The 16559-nt window shown below is 34.1% G+C and overlaps 3 protein-coding genes and 1 long non-coding RNA gene across 17 annotated transcripts; 3 read left to right on the plus strand and 1 right to left on the minus strand.

Annotated features, from left to right (window-relative positions):
• Positions 579–2642, plus strand: LOC107608485. The gene is made up of 4 exons (XR_001612879.2): positions 579–869; positions 942–1043; positions 1122–1269; positions 2396–2642. It is a non-coding gene; the product is annotated as an uncharacterized LOC107608485 (long non-coding RNA).
• LOC107606253 (pentatricopeptide repeat-containing protein At2g20710, mitochondrial) lies at positions 3476–7138 on the minus strand. Of its 8 annotated transcripts, none has more exons than XM_021106556.1 (3): positions 6710–7138; positions 5741–6039; positions 3476–4879 (listed from the first exon to the last, which is right to left on the minus strand). In XM_021106556.1, the coding sequence occupies exons 2-3, from the start codon at positions 5990–5992 to the stop codon at positions 3623–3625; spliced, it is 1509 nt and encodes a 502-aa protein (XP_020962215.1). In that variant the 5' UTR covers positions 5993–6039; positions 6710–7138; the 3' UTR covers positions 3476–3622. The 8 variants fall into 8 exon arrangements, with proteins under 8 accessions (XP_020962215.1, XP_016163764.1, XP_020962214.1 ...); XM_016308278.2 differs by having other exon boundaries at positions 5741–6002; positions 6682–7138; XM_021106555.1 differs by having other exon boundaries at positions 6682–7138.
• Positions 8203–10759, plus strand: LOC107607926 (pentatricopeptide repeat-containing protein At2g20710, mitochondrial-like). Its single transcript, XM_016309821.1, has 6 exons — positions 8203–8419; positions 8705–8786; positions 9260–9341; positions 9913–9994; positions 10153–10394; positions 10583–10759. Exons 1-6 carry the CDS (start codon positions 8203–8205, stop codon positions 10757–10759), a joined length of 882 nt encoding a protein of 293 aa, XP_016165307.1.
• On the plus strand, positions 12596–15617 carry LOC107606254 (putative ribosomal-protein-alanine acetyltransferase). 7 transcript variants are annotated; one of them, XM_021106563.1, is made up of 3 exons: positions 12596–12727; positions 12944–13215; positions 15113–15461. In XM_021106563.1, the coding sequence occupies exons 2-3, from the start codon at positions 12969–12971 to the stop codon at positions 15262–15264; spliced, it is 399 nt and encodes a 132-aa protein (XP_020962222.1). In that variant the 5' UTR covers positions 12596–12727; positions 12944–12968; the 3' UTR covers positions 15265–15461. The 7 variants fall into 7 exon arrangements, with proteins under 7 accessions (XP_020962222.1, XP_016163766.1, XP_016163768.1 ...); XM_016308280.2 differs by having other exon boundaries at positions 12597–12727; positions 15108–15617; XM_016308282.2 differs by having other exon boundaries at positions 12602–12727; positions 12918–13215; positions 15108–15617.

Genomic DNA, 16559 nt, shown 5'->3' on the forward strand with positions numbered 1-16559 from the left:
AAAAATAATATATATACAAACACTAAATCACATAATATTTTTTGTTTCTTTAAGCATATATCTCATATATAAATATAGTTCTTTAAGACGTTAACAGAACACTGACATGAACAGTCAAATGCCACAGTAAATTCTGCAAAACAATGCCGTTTTAATTTTGGCATTCAAATAGTTCAAAAACAATATCATAAATGATGTTTATTAAAATTTTTCCTCCTAAAACAAGTATTATGGTGTTGTTTTTGGCTATTTAAGCACCAAAACTAAAACTGCATCATTTTACATATTCTAATATGGCATCAGATTGTCCACGTTAATGTTCTATTAACGTTTGTGTGCCAAAAATTATCCTAAAGACTAATGTGAGTCACATTTACAAAGTTTGAAAATTAAATAGATATAATTAAAACTTTAAAAGCTAAATTTAAATCCTGTAAGACCCATAATTTTAAAAAAAAATATATTATTATGAGTTAATCTCAACTTATTTATTCATTAAAGACTTTGTTTTTAGATAATTATTTTATTAAAAGTAATTAAATCAAGTTTTGACAATTAAATTAGAAATTTTACTGTTGTCATCGAGCTTGCTGTCGTCCATAGCCGCCGCCGTTGTGCTCCAGCTCGTTGCCACCATCGCGGACCGTCGCTGCCACCGCGCCATTCATCGCCGTCGCAAGGAAGACCAGGACCGAGGGAGAGAGCCGCGCGAGGAGTCGCCGTCGCCGCCGTTCGCGAGAGAGAGAGAGACGCGCTGCGCGGGAGTTGCCGTCGTGGGGTGTGTTGCCGTTGAGAAGCTGTCGCCGCCAGATCCGCCGTTGTCAGAGCTTCTGTCCGAGTCCTGCCGCCGGAGAACACCTCTGCCGCCGGTGAGGTTTTAAGTTGGTTTTCGTTTCCTTTGAATTTCCGGGAGCTTAATCATCGCTGTATGTTTGTTTCAGTCGCCGTTGCCGGAGTTCTGGTCGTCGCCGCCGTTCGAGGTGGCTGCCGGAGCTGCCGCCAAACCGGTTCAGCGACCGCCGCTGTTTCATTTTCTTAGTTCGGTAAGTATTTACGTTTCGGAAAGCCGTGTTAATATTCTGTTATGTTTGGTTATAAACTCTGAGATTCTGGTAACGTAGGGTTGTGTTTTGAGCATTGCATGTTGCTTTTAAGTTGCTGTGAGTGCTGCAAAAGTGATCAGGGACAGAGTTTGCGGTTGCTGTTGGTTTCGGGTTAAGAGAAATGGTTTCGTTGACGCATTTTAAGTTATGGTTTCGACGAGTCGAGGTAGGGGTTTTTCTTAAAATCTAATTTATATTACAGAGTTGTGATAAATAGATACTAAAGTGAGAGAACATATGCTTGTGATTATAATTGTCTTCTAAATGTGGTTGTTTGCTGGACTGAATGACTGATTGCTTGATTGCTTGAGTAGTTTGTGATTGCTGAAAAAAAAATTGGTTTGAAAGGTTATTTAGCTGATTATTATGAAGAATGGCTTTTCTTGGTTTTGAAGCTATTTTTGATGATGTAAAGGAATTGGCTTTGGAAATGGTTTAATTTTGAGTTAGTGACTTTATAAATGATTTAGTATTTGAGCTGGTTTGATTTTAAAAAGAGATTTATTATGGGCACTGATTCACTTTGAAAATTATTTGATATTGGAACTAGCCGAATCTTGGAAAATGATTGAGGTTTTGGAAAGGTTTGAGAAATGTTTGGATGGGACCCGAAAAGGGTGGCAGAATCCGAGTTTTAGAGGAGATGCTGGCGAAATTTTATAAAATTAGAAGTTTCATTTGAAGTAGTTATTTTAAAAGGTTTAATTTTAAGCATTATATGATTTAAAAATACTTCATTTATCAAAGAAAGAGTTATGTTTTGAATTGAGAATTGTTAGTGAACGAAACGGAAAGAAGGATGATGAGGATTGATTTGAAATATGATTTTTGAATGAATTTGGAAATGGATATGGATTGACGAATGATGATGATATTGAGAATGGCTTAGATATTGATAAATGATGAATGAATTATTTATATGGCTTATGAATTTGAAATATCTGAGATACGAGGTTCCCTGGAGTAAGTGCCGTGGCTTGCCACCACGTGTACCAGGTTGAAAACGCGATACTCTGTTGACCCTACGATGTAAGTGTGTGACTGGTTGTTTGATTGCGTGGTTGATTTCTGATTGAGATTTTTCTTATAAGAAAGGAAAGATTTCGGATTTCTGAAAGATTAAACATTGTTTCTTTGAAAAGGGTTTTGAATGATTTCCTATTGGTTTTAAAAGATTCATAAGGCAATGATAATCACTGAGTTTGAAAACAATTTTCTTATTGAATATCTTCTTATGACAACTTTGAAACTTCGTGGTGAGACCGTGTGGTTAGGTTCTCACCCCCCTACAGCTTTATCTTTTCAGGAACCGGATGAAGAAGCGTTAAGAAGAGTTATACTGCGTTTGGTTGATATGTTGTTGTACTAATTAGATTATTTTATTCCCTCGTCTTTGTTATTACAAATTTGTAAGAGGGATAGGAATTGTATGTTTTATATGTATATTATATTATGAGTTATTATGTAAGGAGTCTTGTATATGAATCTATGCCTGTTTGTACTTTTATTAAGATAAAGTGTTTATTTTCGGTTTTCAAGGAAATCAGCGATACAGTGTCGAGTCACAGGCTCCTATTTTAGTATTTAATATATAAAGTAATCGTAATACTTTTTGCTATCAGAGTGGCGCAGCCGGAAGCGTGACTTCTGATAGTGAGGGTGTTACAAATCCACATACAAATTTAGAAATCAAATTGAATATTAACCGAATCCAGATTTACATCATATGCCCATCTGATAAGAGCTATATCACAGTTTGTTTCCGGTGCATGTTATATTTCATCAAAGTATGCTCCAATGCTCCATAGTCCACAAAGAATAAATAAGCTCATTACTTATAGTTACTTAGATTTTTTTTGGTGACTTATAGTTACTTAGATTGAAGGAATATATGCTTGGAGCATAGCTTATGAGGAAACAACTGCGACCAGAAAAAGTTAACGGTCACCACCAAATTGGTGTCACTCGTCTAAAGCAACGATGAATTGAAATTCTAAAGAGGTGGCAATGTTTGTGAATCCCAAATTAGTTAGTGGTTATATGGAGTAAGACAACTTTATATCACATCATCATAGATCTTTTCCTAGAACACTTTGATTATCACGCTTAATCAATGTTTCTGAACACTTTGATTGCATAATCCGCTTCTTGTAATGATGTTTAATAAGGAAACCATCTAAAAAAACACTACCTACCTTCTAATTATTTGGTAGGCTGAATTGCTTTGGCATGTTCCACGTAAACCTAAACATTCTTTTTTGGAAAAAAGAATCACAAACACCACCCAAGCAAGAATAGAAATACGCTTGACCAATTTTCAAATAAACTGACAAATCAAAACATACTCGTGTCATAATTATAAGCATTGAATATATACGAATATAAAAATTTAAAAAAAATAATAAAAAGGATTAAGATACTTAAAAATCCAATGGTAATCATTGATTAAAATCATTAAATATATATCAATTATTTGAGTTTTCCAGAAGAAAGGGGAAATTTCAGGTAATACAGCTGATCTATTCATGGGGTTGAATTTCATGTTGCTTCTCTCCATCTGGAAAAAGTTCATCATTCTTTGAATGATAATATTCTTCCATCAGATTTATGGCCTTTGTTTCTGGGGTTTTTCCATGCACATAGCTTGATAATCTATCATGTATAACAGTAGAAAAATATTCTCGTTCAAGACATAGCCTAAGAATCTCTGATGCCCCCTCCAAATCTCCCTTGTCCTTAAGGTAATCAATACATGTAGCCAAAGTAAATCGATAGGGCTTCCATGTTGATCCAGGTTGACCTGCCAAAATCGCTTTCTTCATTGTTTGAATAGCATTATCCATATCATTGTTCCTGTAATAGCCATTTGCCAATCGATCCCATATACTACCGCCTAATTCATTGCAACTCTTTGAAAGCCTATCAACAAATGCTTCAGCTTTTTCCACCAGACCATTCTTACAATATGCACTCATCATCACATTCGGAATCCTGATGTCGAAGCATGTATTTCCAAACTCCCATTCCTCGAAAATCCTCTCAGCTCCATCAACATCCTTAAGCGTAGCTAATGCGGTCAGCATACAGATGTAATTCGTGTTGCAGGGTCTGTTTAGCCTTTTGCACATATCCCAAATACGATAAACATCGTCCTTTTTTCCCATGGAGCCGTACATAGTTAGAAGAGATTCATAGGCAGCCCTCCTCCTCTTGGGTTCAATCAGGTACTCCGATTTCCTCAGCATTGCATATGCTTTCTCATGTTGGCCAGCCTGAATATAAGCCTTTGCTGCAATAGAGTACGTTATCCAATCAATAGTTGCCTTAGGATCAGCTTCCATCCGCAATAGTAAGCTCTCCAGCCCATCTATGTCCTTAATGGCCGCATACGCATCCAGCCGAGTATTAAGCGACACAGAGTCATACATGTCCTTCGATAACATTTCTCTCATCAAATTGTCAAATTTCTCAAGTTCACTTACTCGAACATAGAGCTTTAACAGAGCATTATAACTCAATACCAAATTTATTGTATGCTTACAAGCGTACTCTTTTAGTTTCTCCATGGTAGCCTCGGCTTTCTCCACAGAGTTATGTTGTGCATAGCAATTCAAAAGAGCACCATAGACCTTGAAATCTTTTACAGAATCTGAAAGGCTATTAAAGTATTTCTCTGCTGGACCTAAGCCATGAACTTTTGCTATCAAGTCAAGACGTACAGCTATGTCTCCAGATGTCAAATGATGTTTCCTTTCATCACCCATCCATTCTAATACCTGATACAAAAATAAAAATGATCAAATCATTATTGGTCCTAAAGACAATTCATACCAACCAAATGCTCTAGATGAGCACAATCCTAGCAAAATTTGGAATATGATAGATAAGTATAAGCAAAACAAAAACAACAAAGTTATGATAGAGAAATGTTAGCCCTTAACCATTTATAATAGTATTTGTTCTAAATAGTTTGTCTGCAGTAGGAATTGCCCATAGTTTCAATAATATATGTATATATCAAATCAAATTGTTTGATCCTACTTATTTAAGTAGGACATTTGTTTTAACATAACTTAGGGACCCGTACTCGGTACTCTTGTCCATTGTTGATGGCAACCTAAAGAGCGAACTCCAAGCTAATGTTCTTAGGATGCTAGATGATCCCGAATCAAGGGTTGTCAACATAAAGTGATCCAAATCTTCCGAGAATGTTGGAACTACCTTCCAAATATGACTTAGCATCACATGCCTTTAGGTGCGGTTTTTCAGGAGAGACTTTGATAAGGACTCTGTTGGGATCTTGCCTTGCAATGGGGTAGAATGTGCCACAATATTAATCTAAAACTCTTCTGCCCAAGAATTATACCAGATCAAAAAAATAAATCTAAAACTCTTCCACAATGCCATCTAATCATGAACTCATTTTCAATATATATATATACATATATAAATAAACCAGGCACTTAACGATTCAAAGAGTTAGTTCCAATCCAATATGAAGGAACTCATGTCCTTTAGGCATATTGTATTCATGAAAATCAAATCCTTCTCAAATTCAATAAAGCTCAAATTATATTCAGACATTCACAAATGAAAATGTTCAGCTTTTCGAATTATTAAAAACAAATTTAACTAACCTGAAGGGCATGGTTGAAGCGACGATGAGACCTAAGCTGCTTGATGAAGAACTGGAGCTCGGAATGCCTGACGTGTCCGCCCTCTTGGACCCATTGATCCAGAATATGGTTCATGGGAGTGTTGGGGTGTCCGGCTCTCGATATTCGAAGGAAAAGGTGATCGCTTGGAGCTTGATAGTTGTGCAGCATAGCCCTCTGAACCACCCAAGAACGGGTGCTGAACAGGTTCCATTTCTTCGGAAACAGATTCATTATTCTTGTTCTGCAAATTGTTCAGCTTAAAACCCCAAACTAAAACCCTGCCTCAGGTAAAAGGGGAGGGCAATTTTTCATTAAAAACTGGCCAAAGCCCAAAAAAAACAGCAAACAACAATCAAAAGCACAAAATGCATTCCAAACCAAAAAACAAAATACACAAAATGTCAAAGCTCAATTAGCCATCATCTTATGCAGCCAAGACGCAGGAGATTTCATTCTAATTGCTGGTGTCACGCAGTAACTCAATTGCCACTATTTGAGGTGGCTCCTCCCAAATTGATTTGTCGTACTCCCCTCTTCCAAATTAAGTATATTATACTCACACTCTAAATTTTCAAAATTACATACATAATCCTATGTTAGATTAATATATCACCTGATCGAACTTGATTTGTGCATCTAAATAATACAATTAGATTGCTTAGTGCTAATATAAGAAAATAATCCTATGAAAATTGAAATNNNAAGAAATTGATAAAATAATAAAAGAAATAATTATTATTTTTAAATTTGTATTTTTTTATTATATATGAATTTTATAACCTTAATTTTTAAAGCCAGTAAATTAAAGACAATAAAAACCACAGAATATGAATTCTAAACCAGAGACAACAATAATTGAAGAATAAAAATGAAAAATCAGTAAATCACAAATTAAAAATTAAAAATCCTAAAAAGATTACCTTCTAGAGCATAGAGGTGAGGGAGTACCGTAAGGCTGGACGCGGCAGAACTGGAGAAGAGGTGGCCCGAACCGCTGCGGAACTGGGGCCGAGGGCGGTGGTGCGCGACGGAACTGGAGCAGAGGAGGGAGGAGCGTGGCAGGAATGGAGCAGAAGAGGGTTGAGCGTGGCCGAACTGAAGCAGAGAAGGGCTGGAGCGTGGTTGAACAGAGCCAACGCGGCGGAACATCGGCTGCTCGACGGACGAACGATGCGAGATGATTTGCAGTGAGACGGCGGATACTGGAATAGAGCGTAACAGGGAAGGCGGCTCCGAGCAGTTGCGACGGCGGTGGTGACACTGCGGTGGCTGGACAGAGCAAGTGTTCTAGTGAGTGAGTGAGTGAGTCAGGGAAGGCGATAGGGTTACGGATGCATGAAAGATACCCCTGATTAATTTTAAAGTTTAAACTTCAATAAAATAAGAAAAATGTATAATACCACGTCTATTTTCATAATACTATTTTTTTTTTTTTATCAAAGATAACATACTCGAATTGAGTACACAAAGAGTATGGCATTTGAGTTATAACTCATTGACTATTTTCAAAATACTACTTGTTTTAATAACTTCATGTAAATATATAACATAAAAAGATCGAGTAAAATAGTATTATTAAAAATAAAAATAACTATTATTTTTCTATAATAAATTCTGACTTTTGAATACTATTTTTGAATTTAATTTTGGTATATACAAATAATAATTATTTCTTTTATTATTTTATAAATTTCTTCATTTCAATTTTCAAAGGATTATTTTCTTATATTAGCACTAAGCAATCTAATTGTATTATTTAGATGCACAAATCAAGTTCGATGAAGTGAAATCAGGTGAGGTCAGTATATATATTAATCAAACGCAGGATTATATATGTAATTTTGAAAATTTAGAGTGTGAGTGTAATATACTTAATTTGGGAGAGGGGAGTACGACATATCAATTTGGGAGGAGCCACCTCAAATAGTGACAATTGAGTTATTGCGTGACACCAGTAATTAGAATGAAATCTTCTGTGTCTTGGCTGCATAGGATGATGGTTAATTGAGCTTTGGCATTTTGTGTCTTTTTTTTTTTTGGTTTGGAATGCATTTTGTGCTTTAGATTGTGCAGTTTTTTTTTTTTGCATCAACAATGGACAAGAGTACGGAATACGGTCCCTAAGTTATGTTAAAACAAATGTCTTACTTATTTAAGTAGGATCAAACAATTTGATTTGATATATACATATATTACTGAAACTATGAACAACTCCTACTGCAGACAAACTATTTAGAATAAATACTACTATAAATGGTTAAGGGCTAACATTTTTCTATCATAACTATGTTGTTTTTGTTTTGCTTATACTTAATCTATCATATTCCAAATTTTGCTAGGATTGTGCTAATCTAAAGCATTTGGTTGGTATGAATTGTCTTTAAGACCAATAATGATTTGATCTTTTTCATTTTTCCATCAGGTATTAGAATGGATGGGCGATGAAAGGAAACATCATTTTAACATCTGGAGACATAGTTGTATGTCTTGATTTGATAGCAAAAGTTCATGGCTTAGGTCCAGCAGAAAAATACTTTAATAACCTTTCAGATTCTATAAAAGATTTCAAGGTCTATGGCGTTCTTTTGAATTACTATGCACAACATGATTCGGCGGAGAAAGTAGAGGCTACCATGCAGAAACTAAAAGAGTACGCTTGTAGGCATACGATAAATTAGGTATTGAGTTATAATGCTATGTTAAAGCTCTATGTTCGAGTAATTGAATATGCGAAATTCGATAGTTTGACGAGAGAAATGTTATCCAGGGACATGTTCGACTATGTGTCGCTTAATATTTTGTTGAATTGAATTGATGGTACACGTTTGACTTCTTTTTCTTTCTTCGTGTGAACTTGTTTTCTGTTGAGATAGTACAGGAGATATTTAAGTTTTGTCTCTTAACTCGTTAGGAGATTCTTTTGTTTTGTCTCTTGTTGTGTAGATTCAGAAACAGAGATGAGAGTAGATATTGACACACTGATATATTCTGATTCAGCTACTTCGTGCAATATAGCTTATATCCAGTCTCTATCACAACTGTGACAGAATTTCACTATCTTTTCAATAGATTACAATCACTAATTCTCCCTAAGATTCTACCCAATCCTATTTGGGACAAGTCCTGTTTTTAACCCAAACCGAACTTGACTAGGACTCAAACATAGTTTTCAACAGTAAAGTACTAACTCAACTTGCAAGGGAATCTCCACAGGATCATGACACAAAACAGAAATACATACAAAGAATTTTTGAGATAACTATTGCTTTTTCTCCAAGTCTAGCTCACTGCCTTTTTCTACTCATTGGCTTTTTCTTACAAACCTCACCATATTTGTCTTTTTCAATAAGACTCAAACAGACTAAACTGAAAAAAAGAAATACAAAATGGTAGCCATGAAGGAGAAGAACTTAGAACAGCTTAGGAAGTTATGAGAACCGAACCAAGTGCTTTGTTCCACTCACTTACTTACCCCTTGGTTATTCACTCTTATTATAGAAGAGTGAACCCTCCAAGGTTTGAACCAAGTTCAACACTAGGGTTGTCTTCTTCCTCCTTTATCAGAGCTCGCAGCGGTGTGGTCAGTAGAGAGAGAGAAAATGCCGAATCTTTGACATGCAACATACGTTTCTCTTTTATCCTTTTTCTTCAAGTTCCTCTGAGATCTTGACTGTGAATATTTTCTTTGGCTCAAAGTTTGGTTTTGATCGTGGATTCAAGGTAGAGCACAATTGACTTCTTCTTTTTCATTGTTGCTTGATTTGTACTTGAAACTCAGTAGATTTCTTCATGATTCCTTAGTATAGCACAAATGAAAAAAGTAACTTTTGAGGATACTCTCTCAGGATAGGATTTGCTTCTTTGTTGTAGCCCTTTTTCTTGCTTGAAATTGAAAACAAGCTTTTGTTTCTTCGCTAAGCCCTAGCTTCGGATCTTTCTTCTTTCTTGGTTCAATAACTTGATGTGATATGGAAGGAAAAGAAGAGAGAGAAGAAAGAGATTGTGTTCGGTAAAAGTGAAAAAAAATTCAATTGAATTTTGAGTTGATTACCTGGTTAGATACTAGGTTGAAGAAAGATGGGTTTGAATATCATCACCGAATTGAGCTTGGATCTTTATTTGGGATAAATTTGATCTTTCTTATGGTTCAGCTTGTCCCAGTCTTCATGGATCAAGTTTTGAGTGAATGGAGTGGTATGGTTGAAATATGTGTTGGCCAATATGTTTGTGTTTGTGAGCTTGATCTTTTGCTTCTTGGACTGTCTTTGATTGAATTATTTTCCTGCACACTTAAACAAAAACATCACACAACCAATTGATAAAAACCAATAATATTTGATCATCACTTTAATCAAGTTTTAGTTTTCCAAACTCAACAATTGCGTATGCAGCCATTAAAGACACAGATAGATTGGAGAGCTTACTATTGCGGATGGAAGCTGATCCTAAGGCAACTATTAACTTGATAACATACTCTATTGCAACAAAAGCTTATATTCAGGTTGGCCAACATGAGAAAGCATATGCAATGCTGAGGAAATCGGAGGACATTATTGAACTCAAGAGGAGGAGGGCTGCTTGTGAATCTCTTCTAACTATGTACAGCTCCATGGGGAAAAAGACGATGTTTATCGTATTTAGGATATGTGTAAAATAAAAGGTTAAACAGGCCCTGCAATACGAATTAAATCTCTATGCTGACCGCATTAGCTAGACTTAATGATGTTGATGGAGCTGAGATGATTTTTGAGGAATTTGGAGTCTCGAAATACATGCTTCGACATCAGGATTCCGAATGTGATGATGAGTGCACATTGAAAGAATGGTCTGATGGAAAAAGCTGAAGCATTCGTTAATAGGCTTTTAAAGAGTCGCAATGAATTAGGTGGCAGTATATGGGATCGATTGGCATATGGCTATTACAGGAACAGCGATATGGATAATGCTATTCAAACAATGAAAAAAGCGATTTTAGCAGATCAACCTAAATTAACATGAAAGCCGTATCAATTTACTTTGGCTACATGTATTGATTACCTTAAGGACATGGGAGATTTGTTAGGGGCGTCATAAATTCTTATGCTATGTCTTGAATGGGGTCATTTTTCTACTGTTATACATGATAGATGATCAAGCTATATGCATGAAAAAATCCCAGAAACAAAGGCCATAAATATAATGGAAGAATATTATCATCCAAAGAATGATGAACTTTTTCTAGATGGAGAGAAGCAACATGAAGTTTAACTCCATGAATAGGTCAACTACTTTATTAGAATGAAATCTCCTACGTCTTGGCTGCATAAGATGATGGCTTTTTCACTTAAATAAAATAATCCCCTTTTAAATTTATCTTATTCTCCTAAAGTTATTTTGGAAACGTGAATACTTTTTTTTTAATAATATATAAATTATCCTAGGATCTTATGGTTTATATAATATGTTAACCACTGCACCTTAGACGATTTATGCTTGAATGGCTTGGGAAAAATTATAAGTAAATCGTATCAAGATAACCAACTTTATCAGTTTGTTAGTAAATCATTTTAGGGTAATTTGTTTTACGTATTTCAAGACTAAACCACAACAGCCACAATTTATGCTTAATTTGGCACACTCTCAGTACCCATCTATGATTTACCCTCAACTTAATAAAGCTTAAGACTCAAAACAATTTATGAAGAACATGAGTCTATAAATATAGGAGGATAGTATAAACGGCTCAAACAGAAAATTTATTAAGTTTGAGAGAGATTTAAGAGAGATGTAACTTAAAGTATTATATACGTCTATATCTTTTGTTGAGATAGGCCATATTTAAATTTAAAAATTTTAAAATTATAAGAGCACCCTTATTTATAATTTTTTTTAAAACTAATACGAGTACATTGATTTTTCAATTTTTTTTTAAAACTAATACGAACACTTTTAAGGGCTAAATTTCTCCATCATAACTATGTTATTTTTGTTTTGCTTATAAAAAATTTAATACAAATCGGACCATCTAATTTGTTCATCATAAAATTTAACCGTCAAATTTCTCAACTAATTTTATTATCTTTTATTCTTTTAAATATGAGAATCCAATTTATTAATTAAAATGTTTAAAAAATTAAAATCTATACTAAAAAAAAATCCTAACTAATCATTACAGTGAATTACACACAATCTTTTTCCTTTTCTAAAAAAAATTAACCACATCTAACACATATTTAAAAAAAAAGAAAGAATGAACAAAAGTACATATAAATTTTCACATGATAAGTGGTAGGCAGATATATACTCTAATTTTTTAACAAGTTATCGGTATACACCAATATTAAATTTTGTTGTCAATTTTATTCTTCTCGACTTAGTAACTTTTTCAATGATAATGACTACTAGATGATCCTGTGTATTGTATAATATGACTCTTTTGATGACACAATATCTGAAAACTAAATAATAAATTGTTGAATTTATTAAATTTGAATGAAAAAAATTTAAAAGCCACATCTTTATTTTTAAGTTGTAGTCCTTGATGCACATTCACTTTTTGGCGAAAAAAGGAAGAGAAAGAAGATTCTAACTGGTTTTGTAAACTTTTTTTAATTCAAATTTTATAAATCTAATAATTTATTATTTAGTTTTCATTGTGTCATAAAAAAAAAGGGGGTCACGGCACACAATACACAAAATTATTTAATAGTTACTACTTTTAAAAAATTATCCAAGCGATTAAAAGGTAAAAATAATAATAAAACTTAAGATTAATATATACAAATAATTTATTAAAAAATTAAAATGTATATCTATCTACTGTGTAAAAATTTTATATGTACTTTTTTCCTTTATTTTAAAAAGGAAACAAGTAGAAGGCTTAAAGCCCAAAGAAAACCAACCCAGCTGGTAGAGTCACGCAGTAAGCCAGTAATTCGGACGACAGAAGCGGCGGAGGATCGTCCCAGACAGTGTCCCTTTCTCAAGGTATGGCGGAACATCCCCTCCAACCCTCTTTTCCCCGCTCCTCATTAATTCGGTTTAGGAGTAAACCATGGCGATAATTCTATGCAGGTGGGGAGGTCTTTTTTGTAATTTTAATCATACACCTCTCTGTTCCTCAGATTCAAAATGCCTCTCCAATCTCTACTTTTTCTGATCCCTAATTCTCTTTCAGATTCTGTTGTTATTTAATAAACACAGTTTTTGTTTGGCTTCCTCGTGAATCATGGCGAACGCGGCGATTATCGCCGAGCTTAACAGGAACACTGAAAACCGTGCTAAGTTAATTGAAGAAATTGTGAAGTTGGAGAGAAAGATCTTTCCCAAACACGAATCATACGCCGCATTCTTCGACAACGAACTCAAACGGAAGAACGCTGGACTTCTCTACCTCCACGCTGATGCCGAACTTGTTGGCTATGTCATGTATTCTTGGCCTTCTTCCCTCTACGCCTCCATCACCAAGCTCGCAGGTTCCAATACCTCCACTTCTCTTTGTTTATTTGGTTGAAATCTAAGTAGGTGAAATCAAGTTGCGTTGTGTTGTTCTGAAATTGAAGCTTGTGTTGTGTCCTATAAGGTGCTTGATGAAATTCTCCAATGAAAAATGTGGAAGCTCTTATTTTACGCTTGGGGCAATGAGAATGTAACATGTATTCATGTTAGTTTGGTTATATAGAACGAGAATATTTAACGGGGGATAAATTTGGAATATTAAGAAAAAGAGTGAGAGTAAATTGGAACTACAATTTCTTTTATCAGCTCAGCTCAGTCCATCTCAGTCCTTCGCATGGTGGAGAGATTTTGTATCTCCTGTCATAGGACACAAATCTTTTTGTCCCCCTTGTGCAAAATCAAACATCTTTTGTCCCTCTATGTCACTGGTCCCCTTGTTTTATGGGACTCAATATTGTGTTTGGTGATCAGAAACTCAAACTAAAATTTCAGTTTCGGAATATAAAATTTTAGTCCCTTCAATATTTCTAGACACATGGGATTAAAACTTCTAGTTAGAGTTTGTTTTGAGGTACTGTGACAGATACTGGGAAGCTGGCACTCAGTATTATTATATTTGTTGGCTCAAAAACTGGTACTAAAATTTCAGTCTCTATCCTTAAATTTTCAGTATTTTAGTACCTCCAAAAAGTGGGGATACAAGAGACTGATATTTTTGGGGACGAAGATTGAAACTTTAATAATATCTTATACATAAAATACTCTCATTTTAATTAATTAATTCTAATTTTACTCTTTGTGCAAATTAAATTAGAATTTCATTCTTATTTCAGTCTCTGTCTCTCACTTTCCACCAAATACAATACTGTGACTTATTTCAATCTCTATCTCTCCGTCTCTGTCTCTTAGTCTCAATCACTGTCTCTTAGTCTCAATCCATGTCTCTCTTCCAAACGCTACCTATGACAGAAACTAATACTTTAATAATATTCCTTTCAAAAAATATTCTTACTTAACTTTTTAAATTACAAATCTACTCCCCAATCTCCCTATTTATCTTAAACCAAACATGATAATGGGACATAACTCAGTCCAATATATTTTATGCCAAACACAATCTAGAGACTTAATTTAGTTTCTGTCTCTCAGTTTCAGTTTCCTTTCTAAATACAGCATTAGTGTCCTGTTATAATAACCAAACAGAGCCTTATTATCAATTTGTTGAAATGATAAAAGTTCTTGAGAGTATTAAAATTAAACTAGTTAAATATTGAGTAAATGTGCATTTCAATCCCTAAATTGAATATCTGGGTCTGTTTAATTTAATCTTTGAAATATGAAAATTAACACTTTAATCCCTGAAATTGCAAAATGTCTCATGTTAGTTCCTATCTTCATATTTATTACTGTGTTGTCGTTCTTTCCTGTTATTTGTTGTATTAAGTAACAAGTCGGTATGTTCAAATTATTGTTATTACTCCACTTGATTCGCATAGCTGGCCTTTTTAGTATATATTAAAAAATTTCAAGAACTAATTCAAACTCCTGCTTCATTTATGTCAACTTAAATGTCACATGTAATGTTAACATATGAGTTAGACATATGAATGAAATAGACAACACAATGAAGAAAACGGAACTAATGTAACTTATGTTGGCAACTTCAGAGACTATATATATAATTTTAGGGTGTATGTGTACTGAATATTTCCTGAACTAAATATAACGTTGTTTTGAATATTGAAGCATGAATATGGTATATCCTTCATGCTTTCTTCCTTTGTATTTAAGTTTTTCAATCAACATTTTGAATTGTTACGTGAAGATATAAATGATTCTTTTTATCAGTAAAAACATAATTACTTTTGGGTTTATTCACCATGTGGAGGGTATGATTTGGTTTTGTTAGTGAAGGAGCAATGGAGGAAGCAAGGCCACGGCGAGGCACTGCTGAAAGCAGCGATTCAGAAATGCAAGACCAGGAAGGTTTCGCGCATAATGCTTCATGTGGATCCCTCGAGGACACCAGCAGTGAGCCTTTACAAGAAACATGGTTTTCAAGTTGATCGCTTGATTGAAGGTTACTACTCCTTGGAAAGACATGCATATGTAATGTACTTGGAACTTGATTCAAATTGAAGTAGAAATTTATAAAAGGATCTTGTGTTTGTTTTGCCTCAATGTGAAACAAAGATCAATTCTGTAACATTGTTGATTATATATACAGGCTTGAAGGTTATGATAGACAAGCAATTCTAATCTACTTTATTCTTTTTGGGGTAACATACATTCATATTTCATAGACAAGCATTTGTGCCTACTTTTGTATTCCAAGGTAAGGGGGAAATGATTTTTATGTATTGTGAGGACCAGCAACCTTCTTTCTACAAGCAGAGAGAGATTGGATCTTAAGGTTTAATTATCTCCTCTTATTTTTTCTCTTGATTATAAACAAACCAGAATCATATCATGATTACTACAAAACTAGAAAAACTAGACAAATTTCTGTGATATTGAACTAAAGATATGTGTTATTTGAATAAAAATTCGTTATAGTTTGAGATTTTGTCAACTTTTCACTTGTATTGTTGTACATTTAGCTTGACTCTGTTTTTTTGAGTTCATTGGTGTAAATTCACATATATTCGATAGTTGAAAGTCAACCACTAATTCTACATACATATTGTCTTTTAAAAATAAAACACAAAATGATATTTAAGTAATCTAAATAAGTATCACTTGTTTTTCCATGCATGATATCTTTTTAGAAAACTCCACCACCTCTTCCAATTATCCATCTTCGAGCCCCAATAGTTTTGACCAAATTGTCGATGGCTCTATTGACTTTAATGGAAAAACTTAGGAGCATTTTATTTGGTCAAACAATAGTGTCAATCCTAGTGATCCTGCAATATATACATATATGAGTCTCCAATGTAATTAAAGCAAAAATAAATATACAAGAAAAAATTTTCAACTTCTTCAATTCTCTCTCATTACACTCAAGTTCATCAGCAGTCATTGTTAACATTCTGTTACTGCTGTGCTCTATAAACCATTATAGTCTTAGTGACGAGTTGAGTAAAAAGTTTGATTTAACATAATAACATACTTTCTTCAATGAGTGAATGGAATGGCAAGGTATATTATTAAATAATGTACGTTATGGTTATGTAAGGAATTATAAATAAACATGTTGTATGAGTAATCAGCATGAAGTATATGCCAATGAGTTATAGCTCAAATGATATAGTCTCCTCATACTCAATTAAGAGGTTGCGGGTTCGAGTCTCATATCTTTGGTAAAAAAAATCAGCATGAAATATATGATGTTCCTAGAGTTGGAGCAAGGTATAAAGAA

This window comes from Arachis ipaensis, chromosome B07 (assembly GCF_000816755.2).
Source record: "Arachis ipaensis cultivar K30076 chromosome B07, Araip1.1, whole genome shotgun sequence".
Lineage (NCBI taxonomy): Eukaryota > Viridiplantae > Streptophyta > Magnoliopsida > Fabales > Fabaceae > Arachis > Arachis ipaensis.

Excerpts from the sequence above, each read along its gene's own strand:
- LOC107606253 (XM_021106556.1), bottom strand. The coding sequence starts at position 5,992 with ATGAATCTGTTTCCGAAGAAATGGAACCTGTTCAGCACCCGTTCTTGG. Across the intron at positions 4,880-5,740 it reads GCTTCAACCATGCCCTTCAG|GTATTAGAATGGATGGGTGA; the intron begins GTTAGTTAAATT and ends TTTTTGTATCAG.
- LOC107607926 (XM_016309821.1), top strand. The coding sequence starts at position 8,203 with ATGAAAGGAAACATCATTTTAACATCTGGAGACATAGTTGTATGTCTT. Across the intron at positions 8,420-8,704 it reads GAAACTAAAAGAGTACGCTT|ATTCAGAAACAGAGATGAGA; the intron begins GTAGGCATACGA and ends CTTGTTGTGTAG. Across the intron at positions 9,342-9,912 it reads TCAGAGCTCGCAGCGGTGTG|CTTGTCCCAGTCTTCATGGA; the intron begins GTCAGTAGAGAG and ends CTTATGGTTCAG.
- LOC107606254 (XM_016308280.2), top strand. The coding sequence starts at position 12,969 with ATGGCGAACGCGGCGATTATCGCCGAGCTTAACAGGAACACTGAAAAC. Across the intron at positions 13,216-15,107 it reads CTCCATCACCAAGCTCGCAG|TGAAGGAGCAATGGAGGAAG; the intron begins GTTCCAATACCT and ends TGGTTTTGTTAG.